This window comes from Bombina bombina, chromosome 1 (assembly GCF_027579735.1).
Source record: "Bombina bombina isolate aBomBom1 chromosome 1, aBomBom1.pri, whole genome shotgun sequence".
Lineage (NCBI taxonomy): Eukaryota > Metazoa > Chordata > Amphibia > Anura > Bombinatoridae > Bombina > Bombina bombina.
In genome coordinates, this window is record NC_069499.1 from 174572567 (window position 1) to 174591616 (window position 19050).

Consider the following 19050-nt stretch of genomic DNA (forward strand, 5'->3'; position numbering starts at 1 on the left):
ATAGTACCCAGGAATTCCACCCTGGTACTTGGGATAAGAGAAGTCTTTTCCAAGTTTATCTTCCATCCATGTGATTGAAGAAGACTGAGAAGGGACTCCGAGAATTTTTCTGCAAGACGAAAGGATGGTGCTTGCACCAGAATATCGTCCAAGTATGGGGCTACTGCAATACCCTGAGTTCTAGAAGAGCCCCCAGAACCTTCGTAAAAGATTCTTGGAGGAAAAGCTAGGCCACATGGAAGGGCAATGAACTGGAAATGCTAGTCCAGGAATGCAAACCTCAGGTGTTCCCTGAGGATTGGAACATGAAGGTAAGTGTCCTTCAGATCTATAGTGGTCATAAACTGGCCTTCCTGAATTAAAGGAAGGATGGACCTTATTGTCTCAATCTTGAAGGAAGGGATACTGAGGGATACTGAGAAATTTGTTTAAGCACTTTAGGTCCCTCCTTCTTTGGGACCACGGAAAGGTTTGAATAAAACCACAAACCTCTTTCTTCGATAGGCACCGGGACAACAACTCCTAAGGAAGATAGATCCTGAATGCCCCCTAGAAAAGTATCCCTCTTTTCTGGTCTGGAAGACATATTCGAGAGAAGGAATCTGCCCCTTGGCGGATGAGATTTGAAGCCTATCTTGTATCCCTGAGATACCACTTCCAGAACCAGGCGTCTGAAAAAAGAGACAGTCTGCCCCTATACGATTCGATCCCGGATAAGAGGCTGGCCCTTCATGCCGATTTGTTTTCGGCGGGCTTCTCATTCTGCTTGGATTTATTCCAGGACTGAGTCGGCTTCCAAGTATTCTTGGGTTGCTCGGGCTTGGAGGAGGATTGTTGTCGTTGGAATTTGTCAGAACAAAAGGAACGAAAATTAGAAAATTGTTGTCCCTTAGACTTGTTCATTTTATCTTGCGGTAAGAAGGCACCCTTGCCTTCGGTGACCGTAGAAATAATGACCAAAAAAAATCTTTCCCTTGAAGGGAAGAGAAAGCAGTCCGCAGACCAAGACTGGCCAGAGGCCTTTGCATTTAGGCAAATGATTTGCATGTTCGCATCTTGAATATGTTTGAGGGGAGACTCCACCTCAATGAGTTCCGACAAAGAGTCGCACCAGTAGGTAGCCGCTCCGGCAACCGCGGCAACTGCAGCTGCCGGTTGAAAGAAAAATCCTGTATGTTGAAACATCTTTCACAGAAAGGTTTCCTCAAGGGGTATAGTAGTATGTATAGCAAGCGTAGAGATAGCACCATGCACCTTAGGAATGGAGCCACACAAATCCAGTTGAGAGTCCGAGACCGGGAACAACTGTTTAAAAGTAGACGAGGGGGAAAAGGAAGAATCAATTATTTTGCATTCATTCTTAATAATGTTTACAACCATCTTAACTGGCAAAGGAAAAGTCAAGGAACTTTCCTGTCTTCGTAAACTCTGTCTAATTTAGGTATTATAGGTTCTTCAGACAGCACGGCCTCTGGAACCTCTAACATAGACAGAACCTCCTTTTATAAAAAACACACTCAATTTTAAATCTAAAGGATGGTTCCTCCGCAGCAGGAGGCTTAGACACTAAGGACTCCGACCCAGAAAGTTCACTCTCTGAAGCTACAGAGGTTAACTCATCATCGGATAACTGGGACATAATAGCTAAATCCGATAAATATTTAGATGACTCTGGGTCAGGAGAGCTATGTTTAACCTTTCTCTTGCGTTTGTTAGAGCGAGGTAATGCACAGAGGGCCGCAGACACCGCCGTTTGTAACTGCGCGGCAAAGTCCGCAGGAAGAAGGCCCCCTCTGGATGGAGGATTAGATGTGCTACGGGGAACTGCATGTGGAGAGGATAATGTAGCAAGGGTAGTAATCTCACAGGACGCAGAGTCCTGAGAGGTAGACGGCTCAGAAGGACTAAGAGCCTTAGCAGGCTTGTCTTCCTTCTTAGACTTTATAACAGTGTTAAGGCATGTGGAGCAGAATTGAGTGGGTGGGAAAACCACTGCCTCCTCACAATATAAACAGGTATGATTTAGTTATAACATGTCAGAGTCCTCCATAGCTCAGTTTATACCCACACCTTTATACTCCCAATGGCTGGGGCACTCACCACCTCCTAGACCCAGACAGTTATCAGAGGAAATGCTCTCCTCAGGTTTAAGTCACAGCCGGAATGGAGGAAATGAACAGACCACACCCAGTCACATGGAGTGCAAGACAGTACTTCCCCTGTTATTACAAGCACAACAAGTAATAGGAGCTGTGCAAAACTAAAGTGAAGCCCAGGAAAATATCACACAAAGCAGCATGTAAATAATTAATACACTGATTAATTAACCCCAACTGTTAAAAAAAATACTTCAGAGGATATTAACCCGGGATCCTATCAAGGTATAAAGGAGCCACACTGTGACCCTGTTATAGCATTTTGTGTGTAAAAATTGAAATGATCTTACCTCCAGGATCCATGCTGTTGAACAGAACACAGCCTCTCAAGTGTGACAGTCTTATAGCAGCGCTCCTGACATGGACTTGATTGAGAGAAAGCAGGCAGTGAAACTTGATAACACTGATTACTTAGGAGCTGTTAGCAGTAGTCTGGATGGTTTCACAGAAAAACTTTCCCTGCACCTCCAGACTCTAACTTTCATCAATACTCTCACTGAGAGGTTGACATGATTACTTAAAACTCCAGTCCTATCTCGAAGAGCAGATACCCTTTTTCAGGACTCTCCGGATCTTCTGCCACTTCTCTGCCACCCCCAAACGTGACGAAAGGCAAAGAATGACTGGGGTAATGAGGAAGTTGGAGGGATATTTAAGCCTTTGGCTTGGGTGTTTTTGTCTCCTCCTGGTGGCCAGGTGTTGTATTTCCCAACAGTAAGGAATGAAGCCATGGACTCTTAGGAAGGAAATTACCTTAGTACTCAAAATAGCCTTGTCCTGATGAAAAATAAGATAAGGAGGGTCACAACAAAGAGCAGACAATTCAGAAACTGTTCTAGCTGAAGAAATTGCCAAAAGGAACAAAACTTTCCAAGAGAAAAGTTGAATGTTCAAATTCAAGACAGACTGAAAAAAGGCCTTTGCCTTCAAAGGATTCTTTGGAACTTGAGATAGAAGAAACCTTCCTCTGAGAGGCCTCACCCTGAAACCTATTCTGTATCCCCAATAAATTACGCTTAGAACCAAGGGATCCTGAACAGACTGAAACCAATCCTCCTGAAAAAGACGTAATCTGCCACCTACTAGACAATCTGGATCGGAGGACGCAACGTCATGCTGATTTAGAAGAGGGAACAGGTTACTTGGATTGCTTAGATCTGTTTTATTTTGAACCTGACCTACAGTAAAAACAGGAAGAACCCTGTTTTGAAAGGATGTTTGGTTACTTGACTAACAAAATGAACAAATGCTTAGAATCCTTCAAATTACCCCTAGACTCGTTTTAAAAAATAATAGTTCCTTTACCTCCAGTCACAGTCAATAATAGAATCTAAGCCAGACCCAAATAAATTCTTTTCTTAAAAAAGAAGAGATAAAAGCCTTAAACACATCATGTCAGCTGACCATGATTTCAACCATAAAGCCCTCCGAAGTGAGAACTGCTAATGCTATATTCTTGTTATTAATTCTAATAATGTCAACAATAGCATTATACATTAAAGCATTAGGATACTTCAAAAGACCCAAAAAGGTTCAAAAGATCCTCATTAGCAGATTCATCCAAAAGCTGCTCAGAAAGATTATCACACCAAAGAGTAGAGGCTGCAGCAACACAAGCAATACTAATTCTGGCCTTAAAAGGAAACCCACTTGCCGAAAAGATTTCCTTTGAAAGAATTCAAATTTCTTTTCCATGGGGTCTTTAAAGGAAGTAATATCCAATGTAATATAAGTACGCTTAGCCAAAGTAGAAATAGCCACATCCACCTTAGGAATAGTTTCCCAAGTTCAATGTTAGCAGCTGGTAAAGAAAACTTTTTCTTAAACCTTAAGAAAAGATTAAAAGGCTTAGACCATTCCTTACAGACTAGTTAAGAAATAGCATCATGAACAGGAAAACCTCTGGGGATTTAGCAACAGTTTTAAAAATAAAATCCAATTGTTTAACAGACGTGTCCTCAGATACCTTAGAATCCTGATCCCTAAGGTACATAACACCTCCCTTAAAAGAGAACGATGATCAAGTTTAAATAAAAAATATCCTGATCAGAAACTGACTCATGATCATCCCATAATTCATCTTCAGAGAACAAATCAGCCAAACTATGATCTGAAACATTAAGCTTATTCGATTTAGAGCTAGTAGAAGGATTATCAGAGACTGAACATTTGCACTTACTTGAAGAAGGTATGGCCGTCAACGTTTTGTACAAAATAGAGCATATACACGACTCTTAAATCTGTCTGATTAGAATGCAATAAATAATCCAAACAAGATCTGCAGAGCTGAGCAGGGGGTGAAATGTCAACCAGCTTGCAATAAACACTTAATATTTGTAGGACATGGTCAGTGGATTTGGCTTCTAAAGAAACATTAACAGTATTAGGGACAGCAACAAATGGCTCCATAGTTGCACCTTTTAACCATTTTGGTGAGTCACATAATCAAAATGCTTGGGATAGAACAGGAGCAAGACCAAAAAATAATGAATCTATCATTAACCACCATTTTTTAGGGAATCGAGAGGGCCCTGTGGAACCGGATCTCTCTCCCCCTCTAAACACTGTAGCAATGCAGGTAAGACCAGGGAAAAGATCCCTAGAACAAGACGAGGGACCCGAGCAGGGAGGAGAGTACAGACAACAAGAGAGAAGAAGAAGATTCTAGAATCAGATAAAACTGAAATTTTTAATCTAGCTGAAATTGTTTTGAGCAATGAGGATGTTAAGTTACTAAACAAAGGTTTAAACTTTGCTCCTAAAACTTTACCGAATAGATTTGAAACATTTGTGGATATCCATAAATACATAAGAAAGTTAACCCTAAAGAGACATTTTCTGAAAAATCCTTTGAATAGGTCAAATAAAAATGAGGAATATATAGAAGCATCTGATCTTGACTCTATTAAGATTCTAAATCAGTTAGAACAAGAAGGGGGAATGATGACTACACATCATAACCCTGACTCGGAAAATGCAATCGATATGGAACTAGAGGATCTGCTGAATTTATCTTTACATGATCCTAGTCCCGAAATAAGACATTCCTGTTATAAGGGGAAAACAACATTCTACCCGGTGGGATCTCAAGGTGATCAAATACCCATCTTCACTAAGTTAGTACTAAAAGATATAGAAGCCGAATTTAAAGATAACAATAGAATTCTTAATAAATTCAATGATAATTTAAATATACTGGAAAGAAAAGCCCTGAAAAAACTAAGTGAAAACAAGGATATTGTGATCCGCTCTGCTGATAAGGGCGGAGGAATAGTGATTCAAAAGAGACATCATTATTTAGAGGAAGCTTCTAAACTTTTAAATGATTCAAAGACCTATCGAATTCTACAATCAGATCCAACTGTAAAGTTCACTAAGGATCTGGAAAAACTGTTAATGGATGCCAAAAATGCAGGGATACTTAATGTTGATGAATATAGGTTTGTGTCCAATGCTCATCCTAATATTCCTATATTTTACCACTTACCCAAAGTGCATAAAGATCTTGCCAATCCACCAGGGAGACCGATAGTCTCCGGCATTGGCTCACTTTGTGACAACCTTTCTAAGTATGTGGACTTCTTTTTGCAGCCTATGGTAAAGCAGACTCGTGCTTTTCTAAAGGACACTAAAGAGGTTATACAAATTTTTGAGGGAACTAGATGGGAAACCAATATGTGGTGGATCACCTGTGATGTCTCTGCACTGTACACCTGCATACCACATGATGCAGGTGTAGGTGCTGTAGAATCAGAACTAAATAAACATAATTTTTCGGGCATTCAGGCCCAATTTTTGACTAACTGTATTGTGTTCATACTTACTCACAATTATTTTTTATTTGAAGGGGTATTTTATTTACAAACCCAAGGGACGGCTATGGGGACGACATTTGCGCCCTCATATGCCAACCTGTTTATGAACTTTTTTGAAAATCTTTACATTTGGAATGGGAATAGGTATGGACACAATATAGTTAAATATCATCGCTATATAGATGATATCATTATACTCTGGAGGGGTAATGAATCTGAGATAGTAGAGTTCTATAGTTATCTTAATCAAAACAATCTAAATTTAAAGTTTACTGGAAAGCACTCTAACACCTCCATTGAATTTTTAGATCTGGTTCTGTATAGAGATACGAATAGCACAATTGCAGTTTCTAATTTTAGAAAACCAACTGAGCGTAATAGTTTTATAGATTTTAATAGTGCTCACAAAAGGAGCTGGATTAGAAATATTCCTTACAGTCAGTTTGTGAGGATGAGGAGGAATTGCACTCACACTGAAAACTTTAAGAAAGAAGCAGAACATTTAGAGAATAAATTTCTAAAGAAGGGATATGATCCGATTATAATTAAAAATGCTAAATCAAAAGCTCTTGAGAGAAATAGAAAGGAATTGATAACTATTGAAGAAATAGCCCCTGAAAAACCAAAAGTTGAAGTTGAAACACCAATCCGATTTATTTCCACATACAATGAAGGTTCAAACAAAATAAAAAACATCTTGAGAAAACACTGGCCCATCCTTAAAGCGGACCCTATACTGGGGAGCCAAATAGGGGAACAACCCATAGTTACTTTTAAAAAAGGAAAAAACCTCAAAAACATTTTAGCCCCCAGTAGATTAAAGACAATAAATGAACAGAAAGATATCACAATAAATAGTAAAAACTGGTTAGAAAATAGTAAGAGAACTTCTAAATGTGGAAAAGTGAATTGTCTAATGTGTAAACACATAAACAAAGCAGTGACATTCCAAGACTCCGCAAAAACTAAAACATTTGATATTAAAGTTAGAAGTAACTGCAACTCAATTTTTGTAGTGTACCTTTTAGAATGTGGGTGTGGCCTATTGTATGTAGGCCGCACGAAAAGGAAAATAAAAAGAAGACTGTATGAGCACATCTATAATATTAAAGAAAAAATTAATAAACATAGCGTACCAAGGCATTTTATGGAAGTTCACAACTGTGACCCTAGCAGTCTAAAAATTCAAGTAATTGACTGGGTATCCCCCAAAGAGTGTGATAGACTTCTAAAACTTCGAAAGCTTGAAACTTTTTGGATTTATAAAATTAATTCTCTAGCCCCTTTGGGATTAAATATTGATATTGATGTGGCAGCTCATATGTAGTATATCATGCAGTTTTTAATGTATGTATGTATGTATGTTCTAAATACTTTGTGTATACAGATTAGCAGGTGCAAAGTAGCTATAAGATGCTTTTAGCCACCCCCCCCCCCTTTTTTTATCTTTTTAAATCTTTTAAAAATATTTTTAGGAATTTTTTATATGTATTTAACATTTTATATATATTTATTTTTTTGTATGCATTTAGGTCTATTTAGGGTCATCATACTAGTAAAGTTTTAAATGTTAGTTTTTTCATATAGGGATACAATTATAGTTATTCCTATTATGTATTATATGTTTAAAGCATGTATAGATTTGTATTGTAAACATGAAAGTGCAATTGACAATGCTGGTACTTTAAAAACCTTGTTGTATTTAGAGGAGTGTTTAAAGGTAGCTGACACACAGTTTGCCAATTATAGGTAATTACTTCATAGTTAAATGGTCACATTATGGGGAGAGATCATAACCATTGTTCCTCTTGAGAAAGCCTGTCCATTAGACAGGGGAAACGCGTTGAGGTGTTTGCAATACTTTAAATGTATAATTGATATACATATATGGACTCTAAATAGTCATCACAGGTTTGGAGGAGTACTGGGATCCGGAATTCACCTGGTGGGACGTGGCGAATTAAACCGGTGTACCCTGTTGATCCTGTGAAGACCATCTTTACTTTTTATGTGCATGTTTTTAATTGTTATTTGGTAAGTGCAATTCTTACCTTGTGTTGTATCTGTGAATCCATCATTAAAATCGCTTGAATCGAGGTTGCGCTTTTCTGTTTCCTTTCTATGTTGCACGTATTCGTTGGCTGAGGAGAGAAGAGCCCAGCTTCTGAAAGGCAGCACCTCTGATTCCGTAGGTCGACACTGAGTGACGTCATCACCCGGCTCGCTAGTGCGGCAGTTTGGAACGTGGAGCATAACGGCTGGTCTGATTTTCTGTTACAGGAATCTCGTGTTCCTTTGAAAGCGGGTAACATCTTTTGCCCATTTACACCTTACCAACAGCGAGGGGATATTATGGTGAGACCCTCTTATCTATGTTTGAACTCTTGACTTTGGGAAAGAAATATTTTGTATAGAGACTCTCACCGGGACTGCAATATTAACCTGGGGCAAGAGTTCCTTTACGGAGCGTTTTATATGAGTTATGACCTATAGTGTTAAAATTACTTGTTAAACATTTTAGTTACATTATTCTTCATCTGGAAATAGTTGTGCTCTTTTCTGTGATTCATATGTTTGGGGGTTGTGTAGCGCAGAGAGTTTTTTAGTATTGGTTATAGTTGCAGATAAAGTAGTAAATCGCAGCATAGAACCTATAAACAGCTCTTGGTAGAGATGGAAATCTTACCCCCTAACAATTAGCAGGCAAATACACTAATAAAAACTAAAGTAGTGGAGAGCACTTATCTGACATTTAACATCAGGATCAAACATACAGGGAAGATTCAGGCACTCTTAATAACCGACATACAAATAGCGCACCAACCACTGCAAAAAATGAATGCAAAAAAAGGAACTGGTGCACGCAATATCGATCAGCAGATGTGCCCAACCTTCAACCCGTCATGCGTTATCCTGTCAAGCTGACGCACGCAAATTCTAACTAAACATGAACTAAACAGGCCAATAGACACAAAAAATTTTTTTATAATGCGCCCAAGACTAACTGCATAAGAAAATAGCATTGCCATTAGGTTCCAGCATAGGAAACAAATATTATATATAAACACACACACACATATACCGGTATATCGAAAAAGGAGCTAATAAATATCACAGTCCCCAGGCTATAAAGTACTAAACTGAAAGTACAAATGAATAACCAATAAGCTAAAAGACTGCCCCAAATATAAAAAGATACTTACCTAACAAGCACCCACACCACTGGACACTAAACGCAAAAGAATACTGCTTCCAGTAGATAGCCAATCATGTGCTGTAAACTTCAAAGCAGATGAACTTAAATATGGAGTATACTGACAATCCAACAAGAGAAGGCTAGGGACAGGTCCCAGTGACACCTGTGGAAATCTTTTGACTAACTTCCATAAGGTGTAATTGTGCAACTAAACAAAACTCCCAATACATCTCTCCATCACACAAGTAGCTCTCTGAGGGTAAATGGGCCTCAAATTGGTCTGAGGACCCCTCCCATAGAAGAAAATCTGAAGCACCTCCATTCTTCACCTTCCTCCTGCAGAGGAAAAGACAAGACTAGTTTCCAGTAAGGTGTGTGGGGTTTTAAAGGCTCTTGGTGTTTTGGGAATCTTTGCTTCCTCCTAGTGGTTAGGAGTGTAATTCTAAGGAAGAGCGGATCGTGGACTCTTGCTACCTGTATGAAAGAAAATAGATGCAGCAAACATGGTGTCAACTTGTTTTAAATTGTTTTGTCTTAGTTGAAGTAGCATAACAACCCAAATAACTTCTAATTAGAAGTTGTTCAGTCTCCCTTTAAAGGGACATAAAACAACTTGGGATAGACATAAAATATAATAATATGTACTTTAATTACTTTACCTGCAAATTTATACTGCAGTGCCTGACCATTAACCCTTTCTTTTTAGTTTCTGAATTGTAAAGCTCTAACTAGCCCCACACATTTCCTTCAGTGGCTGTATCAATATCTATTGTGTTTTGGTAGAATGCAAAAGTGCATAGGGATTATCTGCTGGAGTATGCCTAGAAGCTGTGAACTCAGTTGAAATACAATGCCTGTGTCTAAACACTGATAATGAGGAGGTGGAGTTGGCTCCTCCAGGCAGCTTAGCTATGTAATTCATTTTGCTTATTTTTAAAAATGATTTTAAAATACTTGCCAGCAATTTTTAAACAGTTTTTTTATGCAAACTATTTTTTAATAAATTAGCCCTTTTTTTAATGTCCCTTTAAGTCTAGGATATGCATTGAAATTCCACATTCTTGCTTACAAGACACACTAGAATAACTGGAGCCTTAAATGTTTCCTTCCATAGTGGTATGAATTGGTGCCTAGTGAACTTACCATACTGTATAACAAAAGTCACAAATGGCTGGATCACACACTTATATCAAAATACCAAGGTATGACAATGCATATTTTGTCTTGATTACTTGTAATTGTTTTATCCTTTTTGCTGCCTGAAGTCCTGCATATGATCTTGCCCGAATACAAGACTGCATTTATTTTATATTGCTACAAGTTTAACCTCTTGCTGTATGAATACCTATGTATTGCCCTGCTTCGCTTGCTGAACTGCGCTGACAGTAATATCTAGAAGTTTGTCCAGCCTTATATTACCTCTTGTTCCAATTACCCTGATTGACATTTTATAGACTGAGTTTATATCATGCTTTTGCCAGCTAGTCACCACTCTACTACAGCTGACATGCCTTCCTTTGCATGCTGCACCTACTGCTATAGGTATTGTTCACATTAAATTTGTGTCTAGGTTTTTTACTACTTAAGTAGTGGGTCCAATATCAAGTTAAGAAAATGTGTGTGGTGTTATCTATAAGTCAGACCTGTTAAGCTCACAAAGCTACACCAATTCTGATGTTCTCCCAGTATCAGATTTTTATTTGAATTCTAGGTTGGTGGTGGGGAGCGCTAAAATCAGCTGTGAGTTGGACTTGTTAAAATGTATAATTGATAATATAAAGTTTATATATAAAGGTGTTATTAATTTTTGTGACACAGTAAAACCTTAATCAATCCCTTTCTATAAATATATAAGTTTCTCAATAACCTACTCAAGAAAACTAGTTGTGGCCACAACTTAGAAACAAATCAAGTAGACTTTCACTACGAACACTCAAATAAAAGAAACAGTGTATTCCGGAAAATAGCAGTGTATGGACGCACAAATAAGATACAATATTTCAATCTGCGCAGTCATATATATATATATATATAAGAATTTCTATATAAAGAGTTTTGTACAAGGATTTATGTAGGCATGTTTATATAAGAAGTTTTATAGAAAGATTTATGTAGGCATTTTTTATAGAAATATTTCTGTACTTTGAGACAAAAAGCAAAAGACTCACGAAAAGGAACTCGAGTCTATTTCATCCAGTACAGAAATAAATGTTTTATTTCAATAACGATTTATCCTAACAAAGGTTCTTAATCTAAGGATGTACTGTGGTTAAACTACAATTGAATGTTTTTATAATTTATAATCTGTTTATGCTTTTGTAATACATATATGTAAGTAAATATTGCTGAACACTAAATGTCTAATATCATTTTGGTTTTGCTAATAGGGACAATATATTGTATAAAGCGTTAGTTGCATAGAAGGATGTACTAAACAGTTAAAGGGATACACATCCCAAATCGTTAATTTATAACATTTTCATCACAGCTGATTTTAGCGCTCCCCACCCCCAACCTAGAATTCCAATATCAAGTATCAGCGGCTACTTAGGGACAACCAATATTGTTTTACTGCACATATTTCTTTTATCACAAAGAGATCGTTTTTGTATTAAAATCAAAATGTTAAAAATCAGATCCATAATTTTAATGCTTTTCTACTAATAAATATAATTGGATTCCTTCAAGATTTTGTAAATACATTGATCACTTCACCTATTGTTACTGTTTCAGAAGTGCTGAACCTTCAAAGGCAACACAGATATAAGTAACTTCACTCCAAACAAATACCACACATTCAAAAAGTTCACATTGTTGTCCATCTAGTTATCGGTGTATTACTACTTTATCACTTACAGAGCAAGTTATATTATTTCATGGACAGAAATAATTTTTCCATTTTTTCTAAAGTGTTCTCTGTATCTAACACAGATACTTACCAGGACGGAAGATTTGCTTTAAGACCTTCATTTTGTTCCTGAAGTCCTATTCTTGGAAAAGAGAAGCTTCTTGGACTTGGTGTAGGCATGTTCTTTAGACCAGTGCATTTGAGCTCGATCTGTAGTTGATGTTGTCCTTGACCAGGATTTAGGTTTTCTGTCTTTTTGGAATCTCCATCTAAAAGTAAAGGTACAATCATTTGTAGCCTTTCATTCTGTTAGGAAGCACAAAGCAAGTTATAAAGATCTGTCTACATACAGTATATATATAGGAGGCACAAAGCAAGTTATAAAGATCTGTCTTTTTATATATATATATATATATATATATATATATATATATATATATATATATATATATATATATATATATATATATATATATATATATATAAAAGAAGCACAAAGCAAGTTATAAAGATCTGTCTTTTTATATATATATATATATATATATATATATATATATATATATATATATATATATATATATATATATATATATATATATGAAGCACAAAGCAAGTTATAAAGATCTGTATATACATATATATATATATATATATGAATATTTTTTCAGCTCATCTTATTCATTCAAGTTTCTGCTTTCCTTCTCTGAAATTTACCTATATTTATTTATACAGAGCAAGGACAATTCCTATATGCATGACTAAAGCTCGTTTTATTTTTGTAAAACTGGGTACTGATTAAGAGATAACAGAAGACAACACATTTCAACTCCTTCAGTTGTGTGAACTGAAAATGAAATATATGTAAGAAAATGCATCAATTGTGTGTGTTTATATACACTAAAATGAGCAAATATTACTTTTTTTTCCAATGCACAAATTATCATTAAATCAATTTATGTTAAATTATGCAATTAATATGTTCTTTTAATAGCTTAAGTAATATTTATAAATAACAGAACATGTTATAACATTGTAAAGTATTAGATTGCTCTCACCCGGCTACTTCATAATGCCACCCGGAGAACACACACACACAAACACACACATATATATATCATATATATATATATATATATATATATAAATACAGTGTATATACTGTATTTATTTAATCTCCCACTTCCCTCAACCTTCTGGCTCAGACACAGCTTACCCACTTAAGCCACACACGAGGCCTGGAAACAGGCAAGGAGGTGGTGTAGGTATTTTACTTTCCTCTCGTTGCACCTTTTAACAAATACAACCCATCTCTTTCCTCACATTTTCTTCCTTCAAAACCCACAATTCGCTTTTTCTCTCTACGTGTTGTGGTTATATAGCGCCACCGTGGCTCATCAACTCAATTTCTTGATTATTTTGCATCCTGGCTACCTTACTTTCTCTCCCCAGACATCCCTGCCCTCATTATTTGCAATTTCTACCTCTCTGTTAAAAAACCCTGCTGCCAATGCTGCAAACCACTCCCCCAGCTCACTTCCTCTTATGGTCTGTCACAATGGTCACACTCTCCCACTCAACAAAGATGGACACTCCCTTGTTCTAATTTTCAGCTAATCGCAGTACTCTCTCAAACTTTACAAATTTGCCTTTTCTGACCATTATCTCATCACTTGTAACATCACAGCACTTCCTACTGCTCTCTCTCCTAACCCTCACACCAAACTCCACAGAAGCATTAAGTCACTAGATCAGCAACATCTTTCAAACTCTCTCAAACCACTGCTATCTTCCATCTCCTCCTTTTCCTGCCCTGATCAATCTGTCACTATAATTACACTCTTACAGCGGGGTCCATAAAAATTTGGCACCTCCTACCATAGGTCAAATGTCACGCACTCATCTTCAGCCCTGGCATACGCTACCTACGTAGATGTTCCCACAATGCTGAGCGACATTGCAGAACATCCCGATGTTCAGCAGACTTTCTTCATTACAAGTTCACCTTAAACTCCTTATATTTTGCCCTTAACCTCTCCAATCAGGATTACTTCTCTACTCTTTCTTCAAACCCAAAACATCTGTTCTCTACTTTTAATACCCTTCTCCACCTACCCCACCTCATATTTCCACTTCTCTCTCAGGCTCAAGATTTTGCCAACCACTTCACCAACAAAATAGATTGCATAAGAAATCAAATCTCTCAACACACTACCGTTCGCCGATATCCAAAACCCGCAAAGCCACAGATTCAGCTTTTTTGCTCCTGCTACGGAGGAAGAAGTTTCTGCCCCAATATACTCCTGTAACCTCACTACCTATACCCTTGATCGCTTCCCCTCAGAAATACTGCCCTTCCTCTCTCCTACTCTTACTGCAATCCTCAGACATTTTAATCTCTCCCTCAGCGCTAGTATATTTCTCTCATATCTTAACTTAAAAATACACTAATTACACTTATCCTCAAAAAATCTTCTCTCAATCTATAATCCCCATCCAAATACCAACCTATTTCTCTACTTTCCCTTGTCTCAAAATTGATGTAAAGGCTCGTATATACACGTCTATCACATTTCCTCACATTAAACTCCCTCCTTGATCCACTGACATCTGGATTTTGCCCCCCAACACTCCACAGAAACTTCAATCTCTTAATCCAAATCCTCCAATCCTTCGGCATCTGTGACACAGCCCTCTTCTGGTTCTCCTCTTATCTGTCTAACTGAACCTTAAGTGTAAAACTCTTTAACACATCCTCTTACTCTTTACCACTTCAGCAGTACCTGTTTGGGTACTACAATATTTTGTCCTTTGTCCCCTTCTCTTCTAAATGTATTCATCATCCTTAGGTTCCTTAATAAAGCCCCATGGGTTTCAATATAATTTGTATGTTGATGATACCCAAATCTACCTCTCTGCACCCCTTCCTTACTAACCTGTGTCACTAACTGTCTTTCTAATATTTCATCCTGGACATCCTCTCACTTCCTTAAGCTAAAACTGAGCTCCTTATTTTCTCCCATTCTTCCAAAATCCCTACCCCCCAACTTTCTCTAACTGTTGATAATAACATCATTACCCCAACCCTGCCTGCCCGACGTCTTTGGGTCACACTTGACTCAGATCTCTCTTTCACTCCCCAGTATCCAGTCTTTGGCAAATTCCTGCCTCCTCCACCTCATGCCTTCCCGCCTTGACTATTGCAACTCCATCACTCCATCCTCTCCGGCCTTCCTAGCTGCTGTCCATCTCCCTTACAATCCATAATAAATGCCTCTGACAGGCTGATCTTCCTTACACATCAAGCCTCATCTGCTACACCTATCTGACAGTCCCTTCACTGGCTTCCTCTAAACTCCAGAATAAAACAAAAAATCGTGACTCTAACTTTCAAAGCTCTCAATAAAACTGCTCCACCCTATATCTCCAACCTTGTCTCCAGATGCAAAAAGAAAAAAGGCAGTTACTATTTGCCAAATACTGCAACTTGAAGGACTTTCCTGCCAAAAACTGCTTCTGAGGATGGAGCTTTGCAAATCTGTTCCTTTGAAGCTTAATTTTTGAAGGCCTAAGAAGCAGAAAATAAAATGAGTTGTGATGCGTTTAGGGGGTGACTTCCCTGCCACTAAGCAAGCCATGCGATCACCAGGTTTAACCAAGAGACAAAAGAAACTGCAGTTGCCTTTTTTTCCCTTCAAGGACCAAAAAAATGGATGAAAAAGTTGGGACTCTGAAGACTTAGGTAGCCTGTAAATAAAACTTGACTGTGTTAACCACATCTAGGTTGTGAAGGAGCCTCTCTTTGGAATAAGAAGGATTAGGACACAAGGAAGGGACCATAATTTTTTGGAACCCATGCACAGTTAAGATATTAAACTGTGCATGGGTTTCAAAAGGGGGACCCTGCAAAATGAAGAGAACTCAATTTTTATTTCATAGAGGAAAAATGAGCATTACAACAGGTCTAATCACAACCCCAATGTCTGCACAAAAGTTTGTACATCTGGTAATTGGCTCTTTGAAAAACAGAAAGAGCTTATATTTAAACTTTTAAGGAGCTTGCAGATAAAACCTTTATCAAATCCGTCCTGAAAAAACTGAAGGATTCTGGATACTGTAAAGGAATGCCAATAGAATCTGCGAGACTCACATCAGTAAAATTATACATTCTAAATTTTATGATACATTTTCCTAGTCATCAGTTATCTAGTCTGCAGAAGATAACTGCTGGATTTGAGAAACCTATGTTTCAAAATTAGGTGTTATCAAATGTAGAGATGTAAGATTTGGATAAAATAGAGCACCTTGAGACAATAGGTCCTGGCATAGAGGAAAGTGCCATAGAAGAAAACTAGACATCTGAATCAAATCTACATACCAGGTCCCGTGGGACCAAGCTGGAGCTATAAGAATGACTGAGGCTTTAAACTACAATTCTTGACAAGAGAACAAATGGCGGAAAATATAGGCTAGATGAAATGTCCATGGACTGACCAAAGCACCTATCATTACTTCCTTCGGATCTTTGGATCTGACACATTATCTGGGGAGCTAGGTGAAATGTCCAAGGACTGACAAAAGCACCTATCATTACTTCTTTCGGATCTCTAGATCAGACACATTATCTGGGGAGCTTGTAAATGAGGCAGGAGCCAATAGGGCTATATCTGGAAGACCATACCTGGAGATAAGCTGATCAAAGATCTTCTGATTGAGAGGCCACTCTTCTGGGTGTAGGGCCTGATGACTAAGAAAGGTGGATCGCTTACAGAATACAATGATTTGTTCTGCCCAGATCAAAATATGAGACACTAAATGACTGAGTGCCTCCCTGATGATTGATATATGGCACAGCTGAGACATTGTCTAACTAAAATCAAATATACTTCTCCTCTTTCAGGAGAGGCCACGACTGGTGAACTCAAAGAATCGCCCATTGTTCCAAGATGTTTATAGGTAAGATAGTGTTGATTGTATCCATTTTGAAGGTTGGAACTCACAAAAACTTGTTTAAGGTCTTTAAACCAAATATGGGTCTGAACATTTTCTCCATCTTTGGAACAATAAAGAGATTATAATACAACCCTGACCCTCTTCCATATCCACTGACCCTGGAAAAAGAGGTTTAATACCTAGGAATCTAGACTTGAACATAATCAGGCCTTCTGAAAAGATTAAACCTGCCTCCTACCAGAACAGAATATGGTGCAGGGGTAGCATTATCATGCAACTTTAGAGTTAGAAGTGGACTTCTAGGTCTGCTTAGCCTTGAAACAGGAGGGATCTGTTTTCTAAGATGACTTGGTAGAATCCAATATCTGGGAGGAGGAGGACTTCTGATCATTGGATGAGGAAAAGGAGTAAAAACTATTTCCACCTCTATTCTTCTATTTTTATTTCCAATCCTAGGGGAGAAAAGCTCCCTTACCTCTTGTGACTGAGGAGATGATTGAATCCAACCCAGATCCAAAAAGCAATTTCTTTTATAAGGAAATATATAACAGATTGCTTTTAGAAATCAGGTCTGCAAATCAAGATTTAGGCCATACGGCTCTGCTTGCTAGGACAGAAAAGACATGTTTTTCACATTAATCTAGATAATGTCCATAACTGCATCATGGATAAAGAAGTTGATTGTATGCAGCATTTTAATACGACTTTGTAAGTCCTCTACAGAGGAATGATCAGAAATAAGAGCATATAAAGAATAACACCATAAATCTGTGGCATCTTCTACACACTCTATGCCAACCACTGGTTTGAAGAGATAACCTGTTTGACGGAAAAGCTTCCTCTAATTTGCAAGCCCTAGGTTCTCTGAATGATGCACTAAAGGCTTTTTCCATTCCTTTAGAAATTATTTCAGAGACCAAGTCAGGAACACAAAAAATAAATAAAATAAAAAAACCTCTGGGAACTTTTGAGAGCGCTTACATATCAAATGAGTTAATTTAAAGGCTTCTCCTCAACAAATTTCTTATCGGTTAGGCCTAATCTAAATCAGGTATAGGAACCTGATATTCTTAAAATAATGAGCCATCTGATGTACCATGAGAACTATCAGACATAGACTATTGTAAAACATCAAGAATTTCCACTTAGGATCCTGAGGAGCTGAAATCTCTTGTGGTAAAATATTACAGGATTTATAATTGCTCTTACATGATGGTGGGATTGACACCAAAATTTCCACCGCAGTAAAGCATAGATTACTTTAATCTCAGGGGGAAAAATCCATAGAAGCTGCCTGTGAGATATATACAGGATGAGGATTAATATTTTTTTGTGCTAAAAAACAGTAACAGGCTAACCAGAATGCATGACATACCATGCATAATTGTACTGGAGAGCAAATTGTTAAAGGACCAGTCAATACAGTAGATTTGCATAATCAACAAATGCATGATAAGAAGACAATGCAATAGCACTTAGTCTGAACTTCAAATGAGTAGTAGATTTTTGTTAAATAAATTGCAAAGTTATGTCTGTTTCCACTCCCCCTGTATCATGTGACAGCCATCAGCCAATCACAAATGCATATACGTATATGCAGTGAATTCTTGCACATGCTCAGTAGGAGTTGGTGACTCAAAAAGTGTAAATATAAAAAGACTGTGCACATTTTGTTAATTGAAGTAATTTGGAAAGTTGTTTAAAATTGCATGATCTATCTGAATCTTGAAGTTTAATTTTGACTTGAGTGTTCCTTTAAAGATTTGCAAGCTAAACATACAGGTTGATTAAAGTTATGGCCAGTGGTTTTACCCTCTAAGGCAGGGGTCAGCAACCTTGGCACCCAGATGTTTTGGAACTACATTTCCCATGATGCTCAGACAGTCTAAAGAGTGTTTCAACATCATGGGAAATGTAGTTCCAAAACATCTGGGGTGTCAATGTTGCTGACCCCTGCTCTAAGGGACTTGAAAATGACTGGTCTGTTTTCTTTAGAGATAATTTTTAGACTCCATTAAAAAAGGTTTGGAGATTCAGAGTACAAGAGTATAATAAAGGTATGTACAGTGCAATAAAAACAAATGA

The 19050-nt window shown here is 37.6% G+C and overlaps 1 protein-coding gene across 1 annotated transcript in view; it reads right to left on the reverse strand.

The window, feature by feature from the left end:
• MIPOL1 (mirror-image polydactyly 1) overlaps positions 1-19050 on the reverse strand; it is a 1201709-nt gene that overhangs the window by 626326 nt on the left and 556333 nt on the right. The window contains exon 5 of the mRNA XM_053697725.1: positions 12107-12284. Coding sequence (XP_053553700.1) covers positions 12107-12284 — 178 coding nt within the window. The remainder of the gene's footprint in view (positions 1-12106; positions 12285-19050) is intronic.